At 33.0% G+C, this 27154-nt stretch overlaps 1 protein-coding gene across 1 annotated transcript; it reads left to right on the top strand.

Annotated features, from left to right (window-relative positions):
- Positions 1 to 26904, top strand: LOC127705708 (histone deacetylase 3-like). Its single transcript, XM_052210089.1, has 14 exons — positions 1 to 100; positions 3470 to 3552; positions 5882 to 6024; positions 7278 to 7359; positions 7899 to 7955; positions 8994 to 9049; positions 13552 to 13685; positions 14198 to 14278; positions 15045 to 15118; positions 18236 to 18300; positions 20834 to 20982; positions 22023 to 22102; positions 23316 to 23476; positions 24103 to 26904. Exons 1-14 carry the CDS (start codon positions 43 to 45, stop codon positions 24176 to 24178), a joined length of 1299 nt encoding a protein of 432 aa, XP_052066049.1. The 5' UTR covers positions 1 to 42; the 3' UTR covers positions 24179 to 26904.
- The last annotated feature ends 250 nt before the right edge of the window (positions 26905 to 27154 follow it).

Below are 27154 nucleotides of genomic sequence, written 5' to 3'. Positions count from 1 at the left end.
AAGAAGATAGATAAATGATATGTAGAAAAAGAAGAATTCAAAATGTCAAACCCAAATATTGCATATTTTTACGACCCAGATGTCGGCAATTTTCACTATGGTACGATTGGTGCAAAATTGTAGTAACAGTTTTTCTGCAAAAATGCATTTTTTAATGCAAAATTATGGTTATTTCCCCATGTTTCATACAGTAGTACAGTGGCAAACATTATGTTTGCCACTGTACTAATTTCTTGCCAGTTGTCTTGGCTTAGAACTAAAAGGAAATTATTACGACAGGGACGTTTCTTAGTTTTGCATTGAGGATGGCATGGAAATAGGCTAGGGTCTTGGAATCGTGGCATGTTCCAATTGATTTACATCTATCCTAGGACCATTAACCCAAATACCTGTTTGTCTTAGTGTTTCCTCCAGTTTTTAAAAAGGGCAGGGTACAGAGGACACTCTTGATCAATTGGCTACCCTTTAAGGGCACTCTATGCATGGATACCTACACTTTTAGGGCACCCTTTACATAGATACCGAAGCACTGTTATGGATAGAGATTAACATTTAATCGAAATATACCATTGTTTTATATTTACTGTTAAGAAATAAAGATATGTATATATAATCGGTAAAAAGCTCTCAAAAGCTCTCTTAGGTTTGTATTGTTATATGTGAACCGAATCAAAATAAAGCTTTCCTATTGGTCTTCGTAGGTTACTAATTTAATAACTTTTTGTAATAAAATTATCACTTCTAGACTCGGATAATAGAATCTTAATAATGCAACTGCCTCATTTTAATCAATAACTTTAGTTACAAACTTTAATACTGGATCCCTGATTGTCTAAGGATGTGTTGTGAAAGTGTCAATACTTGTATGAACAAGAGCATATGCAATTGCATTTGAGCTGCACAAAAGAAGCATTGTCAAATACCTATTTAGGTCATTTATCTTTTCAGTTAATTCTGTGGTTTTTGTCGAGCCTGCGACTTTTGTCGCAGAAAGCTCGACATAGGGATAGCGATCCGGCGGCGGCGGCGGCGGCGTTAGCTAACTTCTTAAAAGCTTTATATTTTAGAAGATGGAAGACCTGGATGCTTCATATTTTGTATATGGATGCCTCATGTTACGAAGTTTCCGTCAGTCACATGTCCAATGTCCTTGACCTCATTTTCATGGTTCAGTGACTACTTGAAAAAAAAGTTCAGATTTTTTGTAATGTTAAATTCTCTCTTATTATAAGTAATAGGATAACTATATTTGGTATGTGCGTACCTTGCAAGGTCCTCATGCCCGTCAGACAGTTTTCACTTGACCTCGACCTCATTTCATGGATCAGTGAACAAGGTTAAGTTTTCGTGGTCAAGTCCATATCTCAGATACTATAAGCAATAGGTCTAGTTTATTCGGTGTATGGAAGGACTGTAAGGTGTACATGTCCAACTGGCAGGTGTCATCTGACCTTGACCTCATTTTCATGGTTCAGTGGTTATAGTTAAGTTTTTGTGTTTTGGTCTGTTTTTCTTATACTGTATGCAATAGGTCTACTATATTTGGTGTATGGAATGATTGTAAGGTGTACATGTCTAGCTGGCAGGTGTCATCTGACCTTGACCTCATTTTCATGGTTCAGTGGTCAAAGTTAAGTTTTTGAGTTTTGGTCTTTCTTTCTAATACTGCATGCAATAGGTCAGCTATATTTGGTGTATGGAATGATTGTAAGGTGTACATGTCTAGCTGGCAGGAGTCATCTTACCTTGACCTCATTTTCATGGTTCAGTGGTCAAAGTTAAGTTTTTGAGTTTTGGTCTTTTTTTCTAATACTATATGCAATAGTTCAACTATATTTGGTGTATGGAAATATTTTATGATCTATATGTCAGTTACGCAGGTTTTATTTGACCTTGACCTCATTTTCAAGGTTCATTGCTCAGTGTTAAGTTTTTGTGTTTTCGTCTGTTTTTCTTAAACTATAAGCAATAGGTCAACTGTATTTGTTGTATGGAAGAATTGTTAGCTGTACATGCCTGCCTAGCATGGTTCATCTGACCTTGACCTCATTTTCATGGTTCATTGGTCAATGTTTAGTTTACTTGGTTAATGTTAAGTTTATGTGACAGTTGTAATAAAGCTTTATATTTAGGACTATCAACATAATATCAATGATTAGTAAAGAAGGCGAGACATTTCAGCGTGTGCACTCTTGTTTTTCTTTTTGATTGAAACAGTGTTTGCCAAAGTAAAAAGAAAAAAATTATGAAATTATTACAAGATTTATTGCAGAACCAAGCTTAAATTATGGCAAGGCCTTATAAAATATGATATAAAAGGGGAATCGGTAACCAAATTTTACATAATAGGGCATGGGGTCAAGAAAACACTGCAGTGCCACACCCTTCAAAACCTCCTGTAGAAAACACTAGTCCTGGGTCTGCTTGCCCTGATTCTTATTTCATTTTGTTGTCTTGTTGCATGGTATAATGTGTGGCAGGTTTTACCTATGGGAGAGGATGAAATCAGTATATAAATAAATATTGAAAAACTTTTTTTGCAAAATTGGAACTACAGTAAAATGACAAAGGCCATTATTAATTAAAAATGTAATAATTTATAATTAGTTTATCATGTACAGGGATCACCATGACCTATTGTAGCATGACCGGTGCTCCACGCTTGAATTTCCCTCCACCATCTTTGATTTTCACGTTTAATTTGTTGTCCGCAAGCTTCAAAAATAGATTGTACTTAAATACAGGATACCTCTAACGCAATAAAAAAAGTTTATAATAAGTTTACAACCCCAAGCTAATCAACAGTCACAACAGTTGTCATAATTTGTTGTTACAGGTAATCTGCTCTTTCGATAGGTCATTATTGATCATCTTAATTAATTCATACACATAGCATCGGTCAGTCAGCATTTGTCTTCAACATATGACCTCACTATTTGCAAAGTTTATCATAGTTTCACGATGAAAACCAAATTGACAGAAAGACGAAAACGGTAAGGAACTTCTAAAAAACAAAGTCTTACATGAATTTGGTTAAAAATGTTAAATTTAGACATATTTTGTCTTTGCCAGCCCTCATGACCACTTTTGATAATGAAGTAACATAACGGCCACCTTCGATTGTATTCACTCTGACTGTGTATTTTCCTCTGGAGAAGGAGCACATCCAAATACAAGAAAGATAACTCAATTATAAATTTTCCTAGTATTGAAATACATGTATCTACTCAAGATATGTCTTCATACTTCAGACCTTACGACTTATAGGCTAAGGAGGTCTTTTGAGTTATTTGATGCAAAGTTAAGAGGGAATAGTTCTTATGCTTCCTAAGTAAAGTTACAATATCAAAAAAGAAGAGTCAATTAGTGACTGTGTTACTTATTTTTTTTTATTAGAAATAGATTAATTTTCTGTTCTTCAGAAAAAAAGATTCATTGAAAAAATTTTTATATATGAATATCATTGCAGGTCCAGGACATCCAATGAAGCCACATCGTATAGCCCTGACACACTGTTTGGTATTACATTATGGACTGCATGAAAAGATGAAGGTTTGTCAAAAAATAAATAATATAAATCATATGCACCTGGTTTATTATGTTGGAAAGTGGACAATTATTCAAAATCACATGCAGTTGTCTGTTTTGGTAAATCACAATTAAAATTTAGATATTGAATTCATTATCATTGCAGGGAAGCAGGACAAATCGCCCCTCTGGCAAATCGCCCCACTTTTTCACCAACTCGCCCCACTTTTAAAAAAATCGCCCCAAACTGGTTTACCAACTCGCCCCACTTTTTAAAAAATCGCCCCACTTGTGAAAAGGGTTAAATCCCGTTAATATTACTCCTGCCAACTCGCCCCACTTAATGAAAAACGGTTATATCTAGATGAATATATAATTTTTATGTCTGCCAACTCGCCCCACTTTATGAAAAACGGTAATATCTAGATGAATATATAATTTTCATGTCTGCCAACTCGCCCCACTTTATGAAAAACGGTAATATCTAGATGAATATATAATTTTCATGTCTGCCAACTCGCCCCACTTAATGAAAACTAATCTACACAGAATACCAGCACAAGCAAGCCCGCACTAACCAAGCCATCCTATTCAACATGTGGGAGCAGTATATCAAGTTGCAGGCAGCATATCTACAACCAGACTCTTACGCCAGTGTGGTCGTGTCAACGGTCGAGTCGTGGAAGCAGACAGCTACTGAACTTTCTAATGACAATGTATTCATGTATTCATGTTCTTGTTTCTAGTGCTGACATTTCATCTAGTATGTTATCATGCCAGTGCTTGTCATAATTTATTTAATGTATGTTTGTTTAAAATGTTATTGTAATGCATTCTTACGTAGATGTGCAAACCTATCATCTGAGAATAAAATTATGTTATTGTAAACACACATGATTCTTGACTTATCTAATAAAACATTGAATATATACCAGGAAAAAAACGTCAAATAAATGCTGATGCTACTTTCTTTCTGTTTTATTTCAACCAAAAGAAAAGAACAAAAAAAAAGATGCATTTCTAACGTTTTCATAAGTGGGGCGAATTGGAAGGCCTACACTCATTTGCTGGCATGACTCAATATTAGGATTTTCCTATTTTTCATAAGTGGGGCGAGTTGGCATAACTCAATTCATCAGGATTTTTCTATTTTTCACAAGTGGGGCGAGTTAACATTCACGTCACCGAAATACTGATACTCACTTCTTACTGCTTTATTTAAACAAAAAGAGAAGAATTACAAAATATGCTTATCTAAGGTTTTCATAGGTGTTGATTTTATTTATAAGTGGCAGGAACATATACAACGGGATAGCATCTTTTTCCATAAGTGTGGCGAGTTGGCATTACTAAATTCATCCTGGTTTATCTATTTGTCATGAGTGGGGCGAGTTGGCAGACATTGTTTCAGCGGGATTTTAACCCTTTGCATAAGTGGGGCAAGTTATCCAACCTAATTTCAATGGGATTTTACCCTTTTCATAAGTGGGGCGAGTTGGTAAACAAGAGTGGGGCGATTTTTTAGGAAGTGGGGCGAGTTGGTGAAAAAGTGGGGCGATTAGGTGTGGGGCGATTTGCCAGTGGGGCGATTTGTCATGGATTCTCATTGCAGTATCATTTTCATTACTTTGAATTAATTTTAAATATGATATACATATACTTTTAGAACATGAAAACATATCTCAAGTATCTTACATGAAAAACCACCTCAATGGTCTCGTGGTTGCATGCTTGTCTTGAGTGCGGTTGGTCTTTGGTTTGATCCCCTTTATGGTCAAACCAAGACTTGAAATTGGTATTTGCTGTATATCCACTATCAAGCACTCATCATTCAAATGTAAGAGCAAAGACTGGTTAGTGGTTAGGTTGGATTCCTGCAGACTGTTACATTGGGAACTAGCCAGTTTAAAATCTGGCTCAGCATTTCAGTTTTGTACAAAGCAGGGTTCATATATCATCAACATTTCTTGTCCAGAATAGACATTATTTTCCACTGCAAATAAAACAGCTAACTGAATTTCATCCATCCATCTTATGTGTTCTGAAGTCAATAAATAATGAATGATAACAGAGTAAACTTCAATACATACTTTTTTTCCACAGCATACAATATAGGGCTTCAGCTCAGCCTCATGACATACATGTGTAGATTTCATTCTTTTTTCCACAGCAGTACATACCATATAGGGCTGCAGCTCATGATGTGTAGATTTCAATCTTTTTACACAGCTTTACAGACCAGATAGGGCTTCAGCTCATGACATGTGTAAATTTAATTCTTTTTTCTACAGCTTTACAGGCCATATAGGGCTTCAGCTCATGACATGTGTAAATTTAATTCTTTTTTCTACAGCTTTACAGGCCATATAGGGCTTCAGCTCATGACATGTGTAGATTTCATTCTGATGAATACATAGATTTTCTACAGAGAGTTACACCACAAAATGTACAACAGTTTACAAAGCAACTTAGTATGTTTAATGTTGGAGATGACTGGTAAGCTTTTTTATACATATATATGAAAGGAAAACTGAAATAGTAATCACTGAGACATCAAAGAACAACACAAGTTCACCAAAATAATTTTGTTTCCCTAGATTTGTCTCTCTATCCTCTTGTTTCAGTATATGTTGTATTAATCAGTTACTCATAAAAAAAATATATATATTACCTTCTTGACTTGATTGTGATGAAAGGAATAAACATTAACTTATATTTTGAATAAACCATATTGCCAACTGAAGGTAAAAAATAGTGTTAAAAGAGTATTCAGGTGCTTTGTTCCATGTTTTTTTTTTGTCATGTACTTGTTTACCCGGTTTTTTCTCATATCATTACTTTTTGTAATTCATTTTCGTACTGAACTTGTGAGACCCTTATGGGTAGTCAAGGTTGTTAAACACCCCTGTTGCCGTAGTTATTTATATAATAGTTATTGAAGAACTGGTCATTATCATGATATATGGACTGCCCACAGGACAGTGGTATTGACTAAGACAGCGGTAATGACTGAGCTGTAGGCGAGGTCATTATCGCTGTCGCAGTCAATACCACTGTCCTACGGGCAGTCCATGTATCACGATAATGATTAGTTCTTCAATAACTTTTATGTTTATTTCATTGAGGAACCATGTTTTTAAAAATTCTCATAAATTCAAATTGTTCAAAGCAAACTTGAGTTTTTGTACGATTTCTATAGGAAAGAGTGAAGAATAGTCATAGTGATAACTATAAGTCACTGCCATTCATTTAAGTGCAATTTTTCAGTATATGAATACAAAATAAAGTTTTCTATAATTTTATAATTCTTGTTGCTGAGTAGTTTGTCTCTATCAGCATCGGAAAGTACGGCAAAACAATCATTTGAGTTGTCTGTAGCGGACATACCCTCTACTTCAGCCATGTTCCAAACGTCTGAATCGCGATTGCAGTTTATTAAAGGGACATAACTCTAACCAGAGAAACCACGCCCCACTGGTTATTATCATGTAAAATTCCGTTAAAGACCGGTTTTCTGGTCTGTTTTTTTCTGTTAAAGACCAATGGAATTTTTTACTAAAGAATAAAGAATGTCATGTTGCCCCTTGTTATCCAATAAGAGAAGCTAATTCTTAACCGATATGAAATAAAATTCTTTTAGTCTATTTTATGATTGCATGATTAATTTTTGTCTTATGTATATCACATTTTTTCAGTCCTGTATTTGATGGTATGATAAATTAGTGTTCTATATATGACATTTTTTTCAGTCCTGTATTTGATGGGATGTTTGATTTCTGTTCTATGTATACTGGAGCATCATTAGAAGGAGCAATCAAATTGAATAATAATGTAAGTTCTATGATAAGGTAAAGGAACAGTATGACTTTGAGATGAAGAACTGCAATAAAAGCGCTGATCCTTTGCTTTTTTGTGTTTTATTTGTGTGTGTTTTTTAATGTGCATGTACTGATTTTGTGTCATGGATGAATACCCCATATCCTTTGTTTTTCTATAATATATGCCTTTGTTTTATAATAAAAGAAATGATAATGTCTTTCTGAATCCTGACTCTATCAAAATCAGGAGATATGATTGCCAATGAGACAACTTTAGACCAAAGGAAGAGGATGTTAACAATTCTGTTTGGTAACTTGTATAGCAGGTACATGTTTGATTTTATACCACTGAAACCAGATTTCACATTTTTACCAGCTTTGTTTAACATAATTGATTTGTACATTTTCTTATGATAAGAAGTGATATTGGCTGGGGTATACATCAATGCGAAAGCAAACCAACGACACAAAAAAAATCAAACAAATGCCAACTTTATAATAACATGTTTTTAAAACATAATAATTCAAGCAGCCTGATTATTTATTTTCTAGCATTGTGATATAGCTGTGAATTGGTCAGGAGGTCTTCATCATGCTAAGAAATATGAGGTAAGAGATAATGTTTATATTGTAACAATATTGATTACTAAATATGTAGGCATCATACATACATATTTACCATTATGAATTATGAATTCTCTCACATGTGAATTCAGTCATACATTGCTACTTCCTGGATTTCATTGGAAATATTATTTCAACAAAGATGATTTTAATTGTTGGTTTGATCAATGGGGGTTTGTGACGTGTAAATTGATCACATTCTACCGCCAAATTCCTGAACTATAAATATAGATTTCACCACTGCAACAAGTGTGTTGCGATATTTCTCTGCTCAAGACAGTTAAATTTTAATATTTAAAGCGTGAGGCTTGCCCAGCTTTTTAAAAAATTAAATTTTTACTGTTGAGAGGGGAGAAATATCGTAATAAACAAGTTATAATGGTGGAATATGTTTCTCTTATAATTTTTATCCTTCCTTTTCAAAGATTTGCAGAAAGTTGTGTTTTTTTATATGTGACATCATCAGACATGGTCACCTTTTTTCATGATGTCACAATAGGAAATTCAGAAAACCAAGAAAATTTGACGTCATAATTAAATTTCGATCAATCATTTGCCGAGAACAGTTATTTCACTAGTGAGGAGAACAATGTTTTCACAATCTGTTGGGAAATATGAAAATAGTGAAAAAATTAGAGAAAACCTTTCTTCAATCAATTACAAATGAATGAAAGGAGATGTGGGGTCTTTGTCAATGAGACAGCTACCTTACAACACAATAAATCAAAGAGATTTCTGAAGTTGCGAATTAAATTAGTAGAAGGAACCAAAGATCAGCATTATTTGCCAAAGTCCTTAACCTATAATGAAACACTAAGTAGGAATACTGAATAATTCTTTATCAAAGAATGCCTGCATTTATTAAGTAAAACTTCAACTTAAAATGTAGTTCTAAGTATATGATCTGGTCATTTACAAATCATGCCTTCTTACACTAGTACTCTGATAAATATAAAAAAGGAGAGACTATGAAATATGTGAAGTCTGTACTGTTGCACTTTATTTTAATTTTTCTATTGTTAGGCCTCAGGATTTTGTTATGTGAATGATATTGTGATTGGAATATTAGAATTACTGAAGTAAGTATCATTATGAAATTGATTTTTTATTAGCTCACCTGGCCCGAAGGGCCAAGTGAGCTTTTCTCATCACTTGGCGTCCGTCGTTCTTCGTCGTTGTCCTCGTTAGCTTTTTATACGACCGCAAAAAAATTTTGTGGTCGTATATTGGTATGACGTTGGCGTCGTCGTCGTCGTCGTCGTCGTCGTCGTCGTCGTCGTCCGGCGTCGTCGTCCGAATACATATTGGTTTTCGCACTCTAACTTTAGTTTAAGTGAATGGATCTTTTTGAAATTTGACCATAAGGTTAAATACCACAAAAGGAAGGTTGGGATTGATTTTGGGGGTTATGGTACCAACAGTTAAGGAATTAGGGGCCAAAAAGGGGCCAAAAATGAGCATTTTCTAGTTTCCAGACAATAACTGTGGAACGGTGTATGGATCTCTCTGAAATTATACTACAAGTTTCCATACCACAAAGGGATGGTTAGGATTTGCTTTGGGGGGTTATGGCTCAAACCGTTTAGGAATTAGGGGCAAAAAAGGGGGAAAAACAAGGTTGTCCTGGTTAATGGACAAATACTTTAGTACAAAACATAATTTAAAGCAGTGTAAGGGAGATAAATCAAATACATCACTGAAATTATCTCCCTTACACTGCTTTTAAATTATGTATAAAGTAATGGTTAATGAACAATAAAGATAATCTAAAACAGTGTAAGGGAGGTAATCCAAATACAACGTTTTGGTTCCTTCCCTTACACTGCTTTTAAATTATGTTTAAAGAAATGCATATTTATTAAGGAAGACCAGTAAAAATATCTGCAAATGTTTTCATCTTTTTTTTTTACAAAAAAATCCATATGAAAGATTTGACACTATATTTTTATTAATTCTATTATAAAATAGATTAAGTTAGCACTATGGTAAATTTAAATGGGTAATTATGGTTGCCAACTCCATTGGAAATTTGAATTGAGATTATGACCATATCTTGAGGGAAAGAATTTTTTTGGGGGAAAAAGGGGGGGGGGGGGGGGATAAAAAGAAATTGTGGGGGGCCAATTTTTTCTCATTTCAGATTTCAGAAATTAAAAAGAATTATTCTTCAAATATTTTTTTTTTTTCAAATTTCAAATATTGAAAAATTTCAAGAAGTAATCTTTAATTGCACAGTATGGCGCATTAGATTTGTAAAATCTTTGATCACATTTATTTCTTTGTTATGCCGAATCTAACAGTGTATTTAGATTTTTAATTTTGGGTCCAGTTTTCAAATTGGTCTACATTAATATCCAAAGGGTCCAAAATTAAACTTTGTTTGATTTTAGCAAAAATTGAATATATGAGGTTCTTTGATATGCTGAATCTAAACATGTATTTAGATTTTTGATTTTTGGCCCAGTTTTCAAGTTGGTCCAAATTGGGGTCCAAAATTAAACTTTGTTTGATTTCATCTAAAATTGAATTATTGGGGTTCTTTGATATTCCAAATCTAACCGTGTATTTAGGTTTTTAATTTTGGGTCCTGTTTTTAAATTGGTCTACATTGAGGTCCAAAGGGTCCAAAATTAAACTTAGTTTGATTTTAACAAAAATTGAATTCTTGGGGTTCTTTGATTTGCTGAATCTAAACATGTGTTTAGATTTTTGATTATGGGCCCAGTTTTCAAGTTGGTCCAAGATAGGGTCCAGTATTTAAACTTTGTTTGATTTCAACAAAAATTGAATATATGGGGTTCTTTGATATGCTGAATCTAAACATGTATTTAGATTTTTGATTATGGGCCCAGTTTTCAAGTTGGTCCAAATTGGGGTCCAAAATTAAACTTTGTTTGATTTCAACAAAAATTGAATATATGAGGTTCTTTGATATGCTGAATCTAACCATGTATTTAGATTTTTTATTTGTAGGCCCCGCTATCAAATTGGTTCATATTGAGGTCAAAAGGGTCCAAAATTAAACTTTGTTTGATTTCATCGAAAATTGAATTATTGGGGTTCTTTGATATGCCAAATCTAACCGTGTTTATAGATTTTTAATTTGGGTCCCGTTTTTTAAATTGGTCTTCATTGAGGTCCAAAGGGTCCAAAATTAAACTTAGTTTGATTTTAACAAAAATTGAAATCTTGGTGTTCTTTGATATGCTGAATCTAAACATGTGTTTAGATTTTTGATTATGGGCCCAGTTTTCAAGTTGGTCCAAGTTGGGGTCCAAAATTAAACTTTTTTTGATTTCAACAAAAATTGAATATATGGGGTTCTTTGATATGCTGAATCTAACCATGAATTTAGAATTTTTATTTGTGGGCCCCGCTATCAAATTGGTTCATATTGAGGTCAAAAGGGTCCAAAATTAAACTTTGTTTGATTTCATCAAAAATTGAATTATTGGGGTTCTTTGATATTCCAAATCTAACCGTGTATTTAGATTTTTAATTTTAAGTCCTGTTTTTTAAATTGATCTACATTAAGGTCCAAAGGGTCCAAAATTAAACTTAGTTTGATTTTAACAAAAATTGAATTCTTGGGGTTCTTTGATATGCTGAATCTAAACATGTGTTTAGATTTTTGATTATGGGCCCAGTTTTCAAGTTTGTCCAAGTTGGGGTCCAAAATTAAACTTTGTTTGATTTTAACAAAAATTGAATATATGGGGTTCTTTGATATGCTGAATCTAACCATGTATTTTGATTTTGGACATTGGACCATAATAGGTAAATTAAAAAAATTCAAGTTCTTAGACCACATTCTTTCTGTGTCAGAAACCTATGCTGTGTCAAATATTTAATAACAATCCAAATTCAGAGCTGTATCAAGCTTGAATGTTGTGTCCATACTTGCCCCAACTGTTCAGGGTTCGACCTCTGCGGTCGTATCAAGCTGCACCCCAGCGAAGCATTTTATTACAAAAATCTTCTCCTCTGAAACCACTGGGCCAAATTTAACCAAACTTGGCCACAATCATCATTAGGGTGTCTATCTTAAAAAATGTGTCTGATGACCCTGCCAACCAACTAAGATGGCCGCTATGGCTAAAAATAGAACATAGGGGTAAAATGTAGATTTTGGCTTATATCTCTGAAACCAAAGTATTTAGAGTAAATCTGACGAGGGTAAAACTGATTATCAGATCAAGATCTATCTGCCCTGAAATTTTCAGACAAATCTGACAACCTGTTGTTGGGTTGCTGCCCCTGAATTGGTAATTTTAAGGAAATTTTGCAGTTTTTGGTTATTATCTTGAATATTATTATAGATAGAGATAAACTGTAAACAGCAATAATTTTCAGCAAAGTAAGATCTACAAATAAGTTGCCATGACCAAAATTGTCATTTGACCCCTTTAGGAGTTATTGCCCTTAATAGTCAATTTTTAACAATTTTTTTGTAAATTTTTGTAATCTTTTACAAAAATCTTCTTCTCTGAAACTACTGAGACAAATTTAACCATACTTGGCCATAATCATTATTAGGGTATCTAGTTTAAAAAATATGTCCGATGACCCCGCCTTCCAACCATCATGGCCGACTTGGTTAAAAATAGAACATAGGGGTAAAATGCAGTTTTTGGTATATCTCTGAAACTAAAGCATTTAGAGCAAATCTGACAGGTGGCAAAAATGTTCATCAGATTTAGATTTATCTGCCCTGAAATTTTCAGACGAATCCGACAACCTGTTGTTGGGTTGCTGCCCCTGAGTTAGTAATTTTACAAAAATTTTGCAGTTTTTTGTTATTATCTTAGATATCATTATAATATCTAATATCTAATACTATTAATTATGATTTTAACCTTATTTTACATGATTTCCAAAGCATCAGTAAATGTAGGTGAGCGACACAGGCTCTCAAGAGCCTCTAGTTGTAATTGGTACAGATGATATTAAGCACATTGGGCATATATCATTTAATATTTCATTTCTGTATAGTAAACCTCTATTATATAGTCTTTGAAGGTCCTCTTGACAAGTGATTTACATAAATTAATAAAAAAGGGAACATAAAATGATAAAAAATAAAAAATTGTTTGTCCAGCTGGCAGAGCTTGATCAAGAATTTTATAACAAAATGGAAAATCAGATATTTTCTTATTGAAGCACTACCTTTTTTAAACTAGCTTATCATCTGACCCTACATGACTTGATTGCATTTAAAGTTTGCATGAGAGTTGGCTTCCAATCAGCAATTGTATGAGACACATATTCTGTAGAGTTGTACAATATTTAAACCTGTTCTGTTATCACTTTGTCATGAAGACTAATATCAGTATATTTAATTTTTTGTTTTGTGAATCTAAAAGACTATGTGTGTTTCACCAAATTGAAAGTAACAATTAGTCTCAGGTTTAATGTCCATTGTTTCGATGTGGTTCACCCATCACAACGTTTTATTGTATGCTTTTGAAAATATTGTCGGTATTATGATAATACATTAAATTCTGGAATGGTGAATTGGTAGGAACTGAAAATCAATCAATTAAGTACGTTAACTTTCATAAGCTGTGTTCCTTATTTCCAGATATCATCCGAGAGTGTTATATATTGACATTGATATACATCATGGCGATGGTGTACAAGAAGCTTTCTACCTTACAGATCGAGTTATGACTGTTTCCTTCCATAAATATGGCAATTATTTCTTCCCAGGGACAGGTTTGTTAAAGATACATAATTCTACAATAATGGTTATTTTAGCCATCTTCTGTGCTTGTTTCTTGTAAGTAAACTTAGCCATTTAAAGTGAGACAACTCTAATAGTAATAGTAAATTTGTTTATAAAGGAATGTTAATGAAATTTTCATTTTTTACTTGTAGCAAGAAAACAAGTCTGTTACACCATTTTTTCTTTCTTTTTTTAAAGCATATTATAAGACCTATCTTCTCATATTATATTTCAAATTTCTATCTCATAATTTTCTTTTTATTCACAAAAAAATGTTTTTTCATGATATGCAAAATTGAGCAATTTTGCACAACTTATAGCTTGAAAAATAGCACAGTGACCCATATTTTTCATTATATTTTTAAAAAAAGCATGGTAAAATCTATATTTTGGCATAGTTTAGGTAGATTCTACCTGTAGACATTTGAAATAATGGAATATCACTTGTTTATATTTTAAACTACTTGTTTACAAAAACTAATTGCATCTTTTTGTAAAACAGGTGATATGTATGAATTTGGTTCAGAAAGTGGCAGATATTACTCAATTAATGTTCCATTGAAGGAAGGCATCGATGATCAGAGTAGGTTTTAATATATTGTATACTATTTAACATTCTGTTAGGGCTATTCCATTTAACTAGACATGGTCCCCAGGCAGGGCACTTTTAAAATGGGGTAACCACCTATAGAGGTATATTAGGAATTTCACTTACATTTTCACATTACTTGACACCCCTCCCCCACCCCTCTCCATAGTTTAAATTTAAAATGCCTTTCCTGGGTCCCATGTATGTTTGTATGGAACACCCCTCAGTAGAATTACACTTTCTGAGACTTCATATAAGATTAAATGATAAAGATGAACACCCTTTTGACTTCTATGATTAACACTTTTGCCAGCAATTCTATTTGTACCCGGATTTTCATCACCTTAACCATATTGGTCTTAAATATTTGGAAATTGGAACAAGGATTTGTTGTATCTGACATATATTATATGGCTATGACCTCATTTTCGTGCTCCATTGGTTTTAATAGTATATTGATAAGGTCTGCATTTCAGAAATTATACATGATGGGTTAACAGCATGTGTGTAAATTCGTTGCAGGAACATGTATGATGTTTTAGAGTTATAGAATGTATTTGATGTTGCATAATAAAGATTTAGAAATCACAGAAAAACACTTTCATAGTTAAGTTAATGTTTCATACAAACAATGTTTGTATGACATGCTAAATTGTAATATTTTATTATCTAAATAATGCGTGAGATGTTAAATTTTAACATTTTTTTATATAAACAATGTTTCGCTTGATAAACAAAGTCATAACCTATTGTTTTACAGCTTACATATCAATGTTCCAGCAAGTAATCAAATCAGTCATGGATTTCTATCAACCTTCATGTATAGTGCTACAGGTAGGAACCAGTTTGTTTAACAAGTTGTAAACATAAACATTGATTAAAGTTTTGTGCATGAATGGAGATGTTACGTCATTAACCACAAGCACAACCACTCAAGTTTACTGACAAATATTTACACTATCTTGGCACAAAGAACTTTATGCTAATAATAAAAGACACAGATCCTTAGTCATATTCCTGATTTGTCTGACTTGGAAATATGAATTTTAGTTTAATCATGATATGATTGTATTCACTGGATAACTTGATAATCTTTGATGGGCTCAGACACATTAAAATGGAATCATGTAGATTAAGATATCACATTTACTTCAGGGTTACCAAAAAATAATTAAGCAAGTCAGAAATTTTTTTATCCTGTTTTTAATTTCTTTAGACTTTTAAAACTAATGGCATTCAAGCCAATGAAGGTAACCTTTGGGAATCAAGGGCAATACATTTGACATGAAAATTGATCACTATGTACTTTTGATATGGATTTTGTGAAATGATAGTAGCTCATACATCGATAGGAGTTCTGTTAACTAACAGTTCATTGTTTGAAGTATGGAATATTAGTGGACTTATGTTTGCGCTGTAATTTTTGTCTCGCCTGTGACGAAAGTCGCGGTAAGCGAGACAGGGATTGCTTTTCTGGGATGGTTGCGGCGGTGGCGTCAGCAATTGTTAAGTTTTCTACTTAAGTTAGTTTGATAGGAACTACTTGTGATAGGTCATTGATATTTAATATAAAGTTGCATTATCATCAGTACATATCAGTTTGACTACTATTTAGCAACTTTGAAATAACTAGCAATTTTCAATTTTAAGTTTTCTGCTTAAGTTAGTTTGATAGGAACTACTTATGGTAGGTCATTGATATTTAATATGAAGTTGCATTACTATCAGTACATATCAGTTTGACAACTATTTTGAGGCCCAGCCCCCTAAGTCATGGTCCAGTGACTTTGAATCAATAAGCAATTTTCAATGTTAAGTTTTCTGCTTGAGTTAGTTTGATAGGATCTACTTGTGATAGATCAATGATATTTTGTATGAAGTTGCATTACTATCAGTACATATCTGTTTGATGACTATTTTGAGGCCTTGCCCCCAAGGTCATGGTCCAGTTATTTTGAATTAATTAGCAATTTTCAATGTTAATTTTTCTGCTAAAGTCAGTTTGATAAGAACTGCTTGTGACAGATCAATGATATTTTGTGTAAAGTTGCATTAATATCAGTACATCTCAGTTTGTCGACCATTTCTAGGCCCTACCCACAAGATCATGGTCCAGCGAATTTGAATTAATAAAGTTGCTGTCCATCAGATTGGGTTTTACTGAATTTTATGCAGACAGGCGAGACATATTTCTGTGTCAACAGTTTCTTATTTAAGCGTTAACACTAATAAGAAATCTTACTTTAGTTTTAAAGCACCCGTTTTTTAATAACTGATGTTGACTTGACAGTAAAAAAGCTCTGAACAAAAACAGACTACATGATATCCATGTACACTTTTATAGGACCGCAAAACATTTGCGTTCGTGTATAGCTATCTTGTCGTTGTTGTCCTCGTGCGAAGACATTTGGTTTCCGGACAATAACTTTAGTATAAGTGAATGGATCTCTTTGAAATATAACCACAAGGTTCAAATTACAAAGTCCCAACTGTTTAGGAATAAGGGGTCAAAAAGGGGCATAAAAAGGCATTTTTCTAGTTTCTGGACAATAACTTGTGTATAAGTGAATGGATCTCTTTGAAATATAACCACAAGGTTCAAATTACAAAGTCCCAACTGTTTAGGAATAAGGGGTCAAAAAGGGGCATAAAAAGGCATTTTTCTAGTTTCTGGACAATAACTTGTGTATAAGTGTATGGATCTCTATGAAATTGTACCACAAGGTTCCATACCACATAGGGAAGGTTGGGATTGACTTTGGGGGTTATGGCCATAACCTTTCAGGAATAAGAGGCAAAAAGGGGGAGGAGGAACACAGTTTTTCTGGTTTCCGAACAAATGCTTAAGTATTAGTCAATGGATCTCTATGAAATTGTACCACAAGGTTCTATACCACACACAGAAGGTTGGGGGTTGTGGCTTTAATCGTTAAGAAACTAGAGGCCAAATAGGGGCCAAAAACAAGACTTTTCTAATACTGGTTAAGCTGGTTCTAACATAAATTATTTCTGATCTATATAAAGAAACAACAAATACTGATATGGTAGGAGATACAACCTAAACAGGGTGCGTAAATTATTATATTTAGTTTGTAAACAGATTTACTAAGTATTGCGCAACAGATAAGTATTTATTGCACAACAGCAAGAAATCTTCAATTGAAAATAAATACAAATCTTTTAACCAATTTCAATGAGAATTAATTTAAAATCTTGAATTGTTTGAGGTTTTTACCATGTATTACTAAATTGGATATTTGGACATTTTTAAATAGGTCTACATTGAGGTCCAAAGGGTCCAAAATTAGACTTTGTTTGATTTCATCAAAAACTGAATTCTTGTGGTTCTATGATATGCTGAATCTAACTGTGCATTCAGATTTTTAATTTTGGGCCCTGTTTTCAAATGAGTCCATATAAAGGTCCAAAGGGTCCAAAATTAAACTTTGTTTGAGTTCATGGTTTTTTTTTTAATATGCTGAATCTAAGGCCAAAAAAAAATATATGTCTGTTTACGGTTACCCGACCTACCCTACTTTTGAGCGCTGACCCTAAGTCATTTTATTTCCATCGTAAAGTGAAAAATAAACTGAACTTGTGTCAAAAGTGAAGTTAGTGTTGCCAATAATATAAATCAATTGCCTGGTAATCATCTTTTCAAAAATAGAGTCAAATGAATTTTATAAAAAAAAAATTGTCAGGTTTTGTTTCTACAAGTCAGTTGCACAACTTTTTAGCACTTTTGGTGGCAGATACCGGTAGTATCTAAAAATACTTTACGCAGTGATTAAAACACAGTATTTTGCAATATCAGTAAGAGAAAATAATAAAAGTTTGTATTGATTTTTGTTAAGTATCTATAAAATTTGTTAAAGTTATGATCAGAATATATGATGTTATGTATACTATACTAATATAACAAATGAAACCGCTATATATTTATAATTGTAGTGTGGAGCAGACTCATTAGGCAGTGATAGATTGGGTTGTTTTAATTTAAGTATCAAAGGTCATGGGTAAGTTTAAGTTTTATGCAATAAACTAGTCAAATTAGTCTAAATGCATTTATAATGCAAATAAGGGGGAAATCATATTATATGCCAGCACTATCATATCAATCCATAGTTTTGAATTATACGTCGAAAATGATAATAAGTATATGAAAAGAATATTTTAGACTGTTTATTTTGAATGAGACAGTAAAAATATTCTTTAAGATTCAGTTCCCTATTTGTTGCCTCATATTTTGCATGAAGATCACAATATTCATAAAAATTTCTTGCTAAATTCTACCTGCAATAAAATGTAGGTAGCAGCTCAAACAAATAGAAATATTTTTCTTCTGCCTTTCTTTTTTTAGTTTAATCCATAAGAAGTTTTACACTGTTTTTTTGTACTTTTCTTTATATCCATCTTCTGATCTCACTGTTATACATCATTATTATCAAACAATTGTGATATTGAATGTTTTTCGTGACACCTAGAATTGACTACTATTTGCAACAATTGCTATGTGTGTCTAAAAAAAGTTCTGTCTGATAGATGTTTTGGATTTCTATTTTGCACTAAGCAATATGAGCAGAGAACAATGTCACTGTGTAAATTCTTTTTCAAATTTAAATGATTTCGTGAATACTTGAAACCAACATGGTATGTCAATACATGGAGGAGATTCTATATGATTTCCATCAAAAAATAAGCCACTTTAACATCAGTGCATGTTCCCTGGACCCTGGTGCTTGTTTTTTGGTTGGTTATCTTTTATAAGAAATTTATACTGACCTGAATGTCACATTGTGAATAGTTAAAGACACCTTTTGTAGGTGTTGTAAAAGATTGGTCACTTTGTTACTGCTACAGAAGGTTTTATAGCTATTAAAAGTATTTTTCAGTCTTGTAGTTAAGTCTCCCAAACGAAGTTTGGGAAGACTTATTGTTTTTGCTCAGTTCTCATTATTATTATTATTCTTCTTCTTCTTCTTCTTCCGCCGCTTTTAAATTTGAACTTGTCCGCACCCGTTCTCCAAAACCGCTTGTCAGATTAACTTAGGGTTTCACAATATGTTAGACTAACATGTCTAGTGGTGCAATCAGGGTTTTGTTTGTGCGATGGGGTTTATAAAGGGGTACTTTGAGGGGCAAAAAGAAAAGAGGGTTTTACTATAGAACCCTATGGGATTCAATTTTTAAAAATTTTCAAATGATTATAAATTGAAAACCGTACAATCTTTTTAATTGAAAATGTTCTAAATGATAAAGCCCATTAAATGAAATACAGGGTTAGTCCCCAGGGGTCACCCCCACCCCCTGCCATTTAAGAAAGTTCTAATATCTTGAAAGTGGTCAAGATCCCCACCCCTAAACCATATATATTCTGGTTTGTCATGCTAAGATGGTTTAAATGATATACAGGGTTAGTCCCCAGGGGTCATCCCGACCCCCTGCCATTTGAGAAAGTTCTTATATCTTGTAAATGGTCGAGATCCCCACCCCTAAACCATATATATTCTGGTTTGTCATGATAAAGCACATCAAATGTTATACAGGGTTAGTCCCCAGGGGTCACCCCCACCCCCTGCCATTTAAGAAAGTTCTAATACCTTGTAAGTGGTCAAGATCCCCACCCTAAACCATATATATTCTGGTTTGTCATGCTAAGATGGTTTGAATGATATACAGGGTTAGTCCCCAGGGGTCATCCCGACCCCCTGCCATTTGAGAAAGTTCTAATATCTTGTAAATGGTCGAGATCCCCACCCCTAAACCATATATATTCTGGTTTGTCATGATAAAGCACATCAAATGAAATACAGAGTTAGTCCCCAGGGGTCACCCCCACCCCCTGCCATTTAAGAAAGTTCTAATATCTTCTAAGTGGTCAAGATCCCCACCCCTAAACCATATATATTCTGGTTTGTCATGCGAAGATGGTTTGAATGATATACAGGGTTAGTCCCCAGGGGTCATCCCGACCCCCTGCCAGAAAGTTCTAATATCTTGTAAATGGTTGAGATCCCCACCCCTAAACCATATATATTCCTATTTTTCATGTCTCGAACATTTGAATGACGTATACGGTCAGTCCCCAGGGGTTCCCCCCACCCCCAATGTTCTAATATCTTGTAAATGGTTGAGATCCCCACCCCTAAACCATATATATTCCTGTTCGTCATGTAATGAACATTTGAATGACGTATAGGGCCAGTCCCCAGGGGTTCCTCCCCACCCCCAATATTCTAGTATCTTGTAAATGGTCGAGATCCCCACCCCTAAACCATATATATTCTGGTTTGTCATGCCAAGATGATTAGAATGATATACAAGGTTAGTCCCCAGGCATCACTAATGCATATAACTTTACTGGACCAAACCAATTTTCACTGGACGTTGCCCAATGTCAGGCGACCCTGGGAATTACGAATTATGGGAGCTTCGTTTGGGAGAATTCGTAACAGCATCCTGTTACAATCATTTCTTGTTTTTTTTAATATTACTTTTTTGGTTTGAAATTCATTAAAGCAAGATTATTGACTGTAAACGTTATTTCAGTGAATGTGTAAAGATAGTGAAGAATTATGGATTACCAACACTGGTACTAGGAGGAGGAGGATACACAAAAAGGAATGTAGCACGATGCTGGACGTACGAGACAGCCGTTTTATTGGATGAAGATATTAGCAATGATATACCTTATAATGGTAAGGCATTTAAATGCATGATACCCAGTTTGATCCAGTCGACCAGCAAGAATGGCTGCCATTACTCAAAATATGTAGTGTGTGGTAATTTCAAAGAAAACCACAGATGTCTTTATGTCTTTTTTTTTTTTTTCATTAAGTTTTTGCCTTGCCTTGATGGTATGCTGTTTTTGGGGGTGGCAGCGGTGGCAGGCGTTAACAATTGTTAAAATTTGTGATTAAGTCAGATTAAGGGGAACCACTTATGATGATATTTGGTCGCAGTTGTAACTGGCTGCATCCAATCAAAAAGAGCCTTTAAGATGATCACATGTAAATGAAGAAAATGTAAATAAACAATTGCCATGTGTAGATTGTGCAACAAGTCTTTACCACAAAAGCATAGGACGATCTTTAGTGACAATCTTAAAGTTCATTATCAACTAATTGAAGTTTCTGGATATGTTTCACGCACAAGTGTTGGAATGCCAATGTGTATTTTCGGTTCCTACTTCACGAAATTTGTAAACACTAGACACAACCGTTTTTACACCTCTCTACTGAAGAGTTTTCAAGTGCTACCATTGGTCAAGAATGATGTAGTCTGAATGGGCATGATTTTTGTCTACCTGTAGATGGCGCAGAATTGTAATCACAAATGTTGGCTTGATCTGCCAAGGGTGGAGAGGAGGGGACTGAATCGTAATCCTTGGCTAGCGAAGATGGTTTGGGAGGAGTTCATTTTGAAAGGCAAACCATTTATGATAGTCAAGGTTTTTGGTATGAAGTTGTATAAGCATTGGCATTGGCATATATTATTTCCACAGAAATCATTTGGCCCTATACCTTCAGTCATGGTTTATTTACTTTGAATATTTTGCATATTTTGCATTTCAAAGTATTGCTTTTTTAATTTCAACATTTGCATTTTTCTATCAATTAAATACAGGAGAGACATATCTCTGTGTCAACAGTTTATTTTCTTATTGATATTAATGCCACATCTCTACTTATTCATATAGACAAAATCATTATACAATTATGGATTTTCATTCTTTCAGAATATTTAGAATATTTTTCTCCAGACTTCACTTTACATCCAGATGTATCAACAAAGCAAGAAAACTTAAACACCAAACAGGTATGTTATCTATAGTGTAGGCAACAAACAGGTATGTTATCTGTATTGTAGGCAACAAACAGGTATGTTATCTGTATTGTAGGCAACAAACAGGTATGTTATCTATAGTGTAGGCAACAAACAGGTAATTTATCTATATTGTAGGCAACAAACAGGTATGTTATCTGTATTGTAGGCAACAAACAGGTATGTTATCTATATTGTAGGCAACAAACAGGTATGTTATCTATATTGTAGGCAATATATCCATGGTGTTATCTGTCTTCCTTCAACTTCAGTTTTTGATTGTCTATTGTTATCGTCTAACTTTTTATTCCAAATAAATATGTCAACTGAACCAACACCTTCTGGCAGTACAAGCTGGTAGAATAATCAGGATGGTATGCTGCAGTTGTCTTTAAACCTCATAAATCCAAACTATAAAAAGACAACAACATCCTGGTTACGACAAGGAAATTATTTTATTGTGGTTAACCTGTTTCGCCACTTAGGAGTGGCGTCTTCTGGACAATATAAAGATAGGAAACATACTCTGAAATAATAAAATGAGATCCATGTGGGGTAAAAGAAAGGTTAACAGGAAGTCATATATTTTGGTATGACAACTTTAAAAGGAAAGTGATAGTAAAATGTAATGATAAATTGTCATTTTCATTTTCAAACTGGACAACACCTCATTAGGCATTCTGTACAATTTCAACTGGTTTCACTCTGAAGGAGGTACTGCTACTAATTGAGTCAGGAATATTGTTGGATGTATGGTTGTCGCACATGTTGGGAATTGTGGGAATAGTGGTAAATCAGTTAAAATTGAGGTTTTGGTACAATATCCATATGTTTCAAGTCCATTTTGATAAGTATGCTGTATGGTTCTTATGGTTTATTCTGTTTCTAGTTCTCTTCTCTGTACATAAAACATACAAATAGATTGCAATTACAGTCCATGTATTCTGTAAAAGGTAAAAAATCTTGTTCCTGATAATTAATATGTGATATCTCTATACTAAATCCGTTTTGATTGAAGATGCAAATACATGTGTATGTGTATTTACATGTTTTTATATTTTATCTATTCTGTGTTTTAATGTAAAAATTAGGTCAATAATACAGGCCAAAGTGAGTCTCTAGTTTTAATTTTTTAGATAATGTTTACCAAATGACAATTAAGGATATAACTTGATTACAGCTTAATGTATTCAACAATTCTTTTCAGTATTTAGATAACATAAGGGGAACTGTACATGAGATTCTGAAGAACCTAGTTAGCTCCCCTAGTGTACAAATGCAAGATGTGCCATCAGATCTGTTAAGTCTGGAGAACACAGAGGAACTTGATCCAGATATCAGAAATCATCAAGATGAAAACGATAAAAGGTTAGTTAAATCATAGGAATCAACAGTAAATTTTTATCTTGTTATTATATTTAACCAGGGCCTCATTGACGGAGCAGTTTGTCTACAGTGATTACTAAAACTGTAAACACTGAGGTTTGGAGTACGAACCATTCTCTTGGCTCGTTCATTTATATTTGCATCACTATGTTCAATGCCACATGCATTGTGTTCATCTTTTGCATAATCACAACTTTACACTTTGAAAAAAAGAGAATTCAATCCATCTTAATTGACTAGGATTGCCAGTTTTCCTGCCACTTCTCCAAATTTAGTGGTTCTCTCCAGGCACTCAGACTTGTGCCGCCATCCAAAGGTCAATAGTGCTAAAAATCACTTTTAACACCAACGATCAATCAATCAATCAATCATATTTGATCAAAAAGTGTTTCAACAAAAAGATGGGTTATATTTATGAATAAAAGAGACTGTGTTTATAAAGCAATAACAACCTCTTCAATTATCAAAATTGGGTTTCCATGCTTTAACATTTAATTTAGTATATTGAAATGTCATCTTGGTCATTTTCATTGGTGATTTTTATACCAAAGCTACTTAATAGATCACTTGTTTGAAATGTATAAATTTATTTCTTTATGAAATTTCAGAGTTGAAGCTAACAATGAATTTTATGATGGAGAAAAAGACAATGATAAAGATACAGATGGTTTTGTAGATGTATGACTGAAGAACTGTATAAATAATTGATATCATGACAGCTGGTTCTGTCATTTGTGTAACATTAAATTTGCATGTAGATGTTGACCAGCTACTTTGACAATTCAGTTATTAATGGTCCTTACATATATTTCAAATGAAAAAGGCAGTTTCTCAGTGTTTTAAAAGTTTTTGAAAAAGTAGTTATACAGATTAAACTGAGAGTCATCTGTTCATGGTGGTAACCTGTAATCAGGTCTTGCATTATCTGGTGGACCACCTAAGTCCAAAATACCGAAATGTATATAGAGTCCAGCAGGATAAAGAAGGCATGGACAAATATTGTGAGCATATAAGCAAAGTTTGGAGTAGTTATTACTCACCGTTGACAAAATACATAGTTTTAGATATTTTTACAACTTTTGTTGTATTAAAAAATTTGATGGCCTTTTAAAAGTACTCTGTGGTAGCCTTTTCCATAACTCATTCATAATATCTTTAGATTGTTTTGACATTGACATAAATATTTGTTATGATTTAAATGTCATATATTATATGTTTCAATGCTGCTTTCTACTGCATGTTTTCAACATGAATGTTTAAACATATATGTCGAATCTTGCCATGAAAATATTCCTATGTTATAGAAATGGTTAAAACATGGCATTTCAACCAATTAGAATAGAGTACAAGTTTTCATCCTCAACAATGTCACATTTAGGCATGCCTTGAAAGGAGGAATCATACCTATCAATACGTCAAATACAAAGACTATGTGAATATTAAAAGGAAGAGAAGCACCCATCATTAAGGTCAAAAAGTCTACAGCAGTTAACTTTCTTTATAATTTTAGGACAGGACTAGCTATCATAAGTATACCTACACCAAGATGTCATTAAAAAATAATTGTATATTCTGTATTTATCATATTTATCCTTAACATACTAAATCTATCATTTTGCATTAACCATGATATCTTGGTGTATATTAAATACATCTTATTGGAGTAATGCCCTCATGGGTTCTCTAATAAATAGCGATTATGATATGAGGGTCTGGATGGGGTTTACAGAACAGTGAATAATGGGCCAAAATAGTAAATGATAGAGAAAAATAGGCCCAAGAAAAGTAAAGGATAGAGAAAAATAGGCCCAAGAAAAGTAAAGAATATAGAATAATGTCGCGATAAAATATAAAGAATAGAAAAAAATGGGCAAAAAATAAATAGAGAAATATAACCTAAAATATTTAAGAATACAGAAACAGAGGACCCCCCCATCCAGACTCTTATAATATCATCCCCTTCTTTTTTGGTAGAAAAAGAAGGAATATTGAGAGGTTGATTATGTTTAGTATGTGCAATGTAAACATTGAAATCATGTACTATTATGTTAAAAACATGCATATTTTAACTTGAATGTTTAAACAAACAGTGGAAAGTGGCCATTTAAACTTCTTTTTCTCATATATATATTTTTAGGAAATATTTTATTCGAATGAACAAATTTGAAGTTAGTTTCAATAAGTATTGCTTTTATAGAATCAACTAAAATGAATATTGTGTTCTTAAAGGTTGTTATTCTGTTTGTCTTGGCAGAAAAAACTCATTCGTAATTACAAGGTTTGTTTTTATTATTTTCTTTTTTTGATAATTTGAAGTTTCTGAAGATTTGAATGAAATGATCTATGGACATAGAATGTGCTCTGCGTAATATAGAATGGAGTGTTTATTTTGTTGGTTAACTGATTAATTATAGTATTGTAAAATTAATGTTTTGATTGATTGTTGTGTTGTAGAATAAGAGTATTTGTTTCTTGTAATTTATACTTTTGAAAAGGGTTTTGATATTTTTTGGCTATATCTAATTTTGCAGAATACCTTATATTATGGAAAATCAGACACATTTATGGAAAATAAATCACCTGCAGAATATCTGATATTATGGAAAATCGGACACATTTAAGGAAAATAAATCACACTTATTGTTTAAGGAATGGTTATGAAATAAAGCACCATTCAAATATATTCTGATTAACATAATATGTTAACTCACACATATATTGTTAATACTTATCCTGGATTGTAACATTAGATCTGATACAAATCTGATTGCCATGTTCATTTTCATTCATCGTTGAAAGATGGTTTTATTGAGGTCATCCATAATTATCTAATCAATTTCTTTTTTTTTTTTACAAATGCACTGAATTATTCTTTTTTGAAAGTCGTTTTCCTTTAATGTTTATCATCATTTAATTCAGTAATATTTTCTCAAAAGAAACTGTCATTATTAACAGCCTAGTCTAACAACTAACAAAAATAAGTCAAATTCTAAATAGAACTCTCATTTACATTTATTTGAAGGCTATTTATCCTTATTAAACTGTTTACCATATACATGTAACTCCCTTTGAAACATTCTTACCATTGTGAAAATGTTAACAATTTTGGACAGCCTTAGTTAAAATTACTTTTATACCTGTGAAATGTCATTTTGGCCAAGCATTTTTCTTTGGAAAAATAATACATTTATACATCAAAAAGAAATTCATCTCATATAGATTTTATATTGTAATAATGTTCTATATCTTTAATATTTATCAGATTTTTATCATTTGTTCATAAAATCATGTTTCAGCAATTTAGCATCATGTCACTTTTTCATCATTCATCTAAGAAAATATGGTAGCTATGTTGTAAATAAAGTGTGAGATTATTTGTTAGTTTTTAAATTAAACACATGACCATTATATACTGAGGGTTTTTCTATAAAAAACATACATGAGACCGAGGAAAGACACATAGAAATCTCAAATATGGATGGATGTCAAATACTTTTTAAATAGTAAAAATGTAAGTGATATTAAAACTTGTCTCTATAGATGGTAACCCTATTTTCAAAGTGCATCTTCTGGGTACCATTTATGTTTTAATTGAACAACTCTGAACAAAAGTGTTTGCATTTATTTATAAAAAAAATTGACTACAGAATGAAAATGACT

This window comes from Mytilus californianus, unplaced genomic scaffold, assembly GCF_021869535.1.
Source record: "Mytilus californianus isolate M0D057914Y unplaced genomic scaffold, xbMytCali1.0.p SCAF_1, whole genome shotgun sequence".
NCBI classification, from domain to species: domain Eukaryota; kingdom Metazoa; phylum Mollusca; class Bivalvia; order Mytilida; family Mytilidae; genus Mytilus; species Mytilus californianus.
This window is presented reverse-complemented; position numbering and strand designations above follow the sequence as displayed.

Coding starts and splice junctions, on each gene's coding strand:
- LOC127705708 (XM_052210089.1), top strand. CDS start 43: ATGTCAAACCCAAATATTGCATATTTTTACGACCCAGATGTCGGCAAT. Junction 7,360..7,898: donor CAATCAAATTGAATAATAAT/GTAAGTTCTATG, acceptor TTTATTTTCTAG/CATTGTGATATAGCTGTGAA. Junction 18,301..20,833: donor TTAAGTATCAAAGGTCATGG/GTAAGTTTAAGT, acceptor ACGTTATTTCAG/TGAATGTGTAAAGATAGTGA.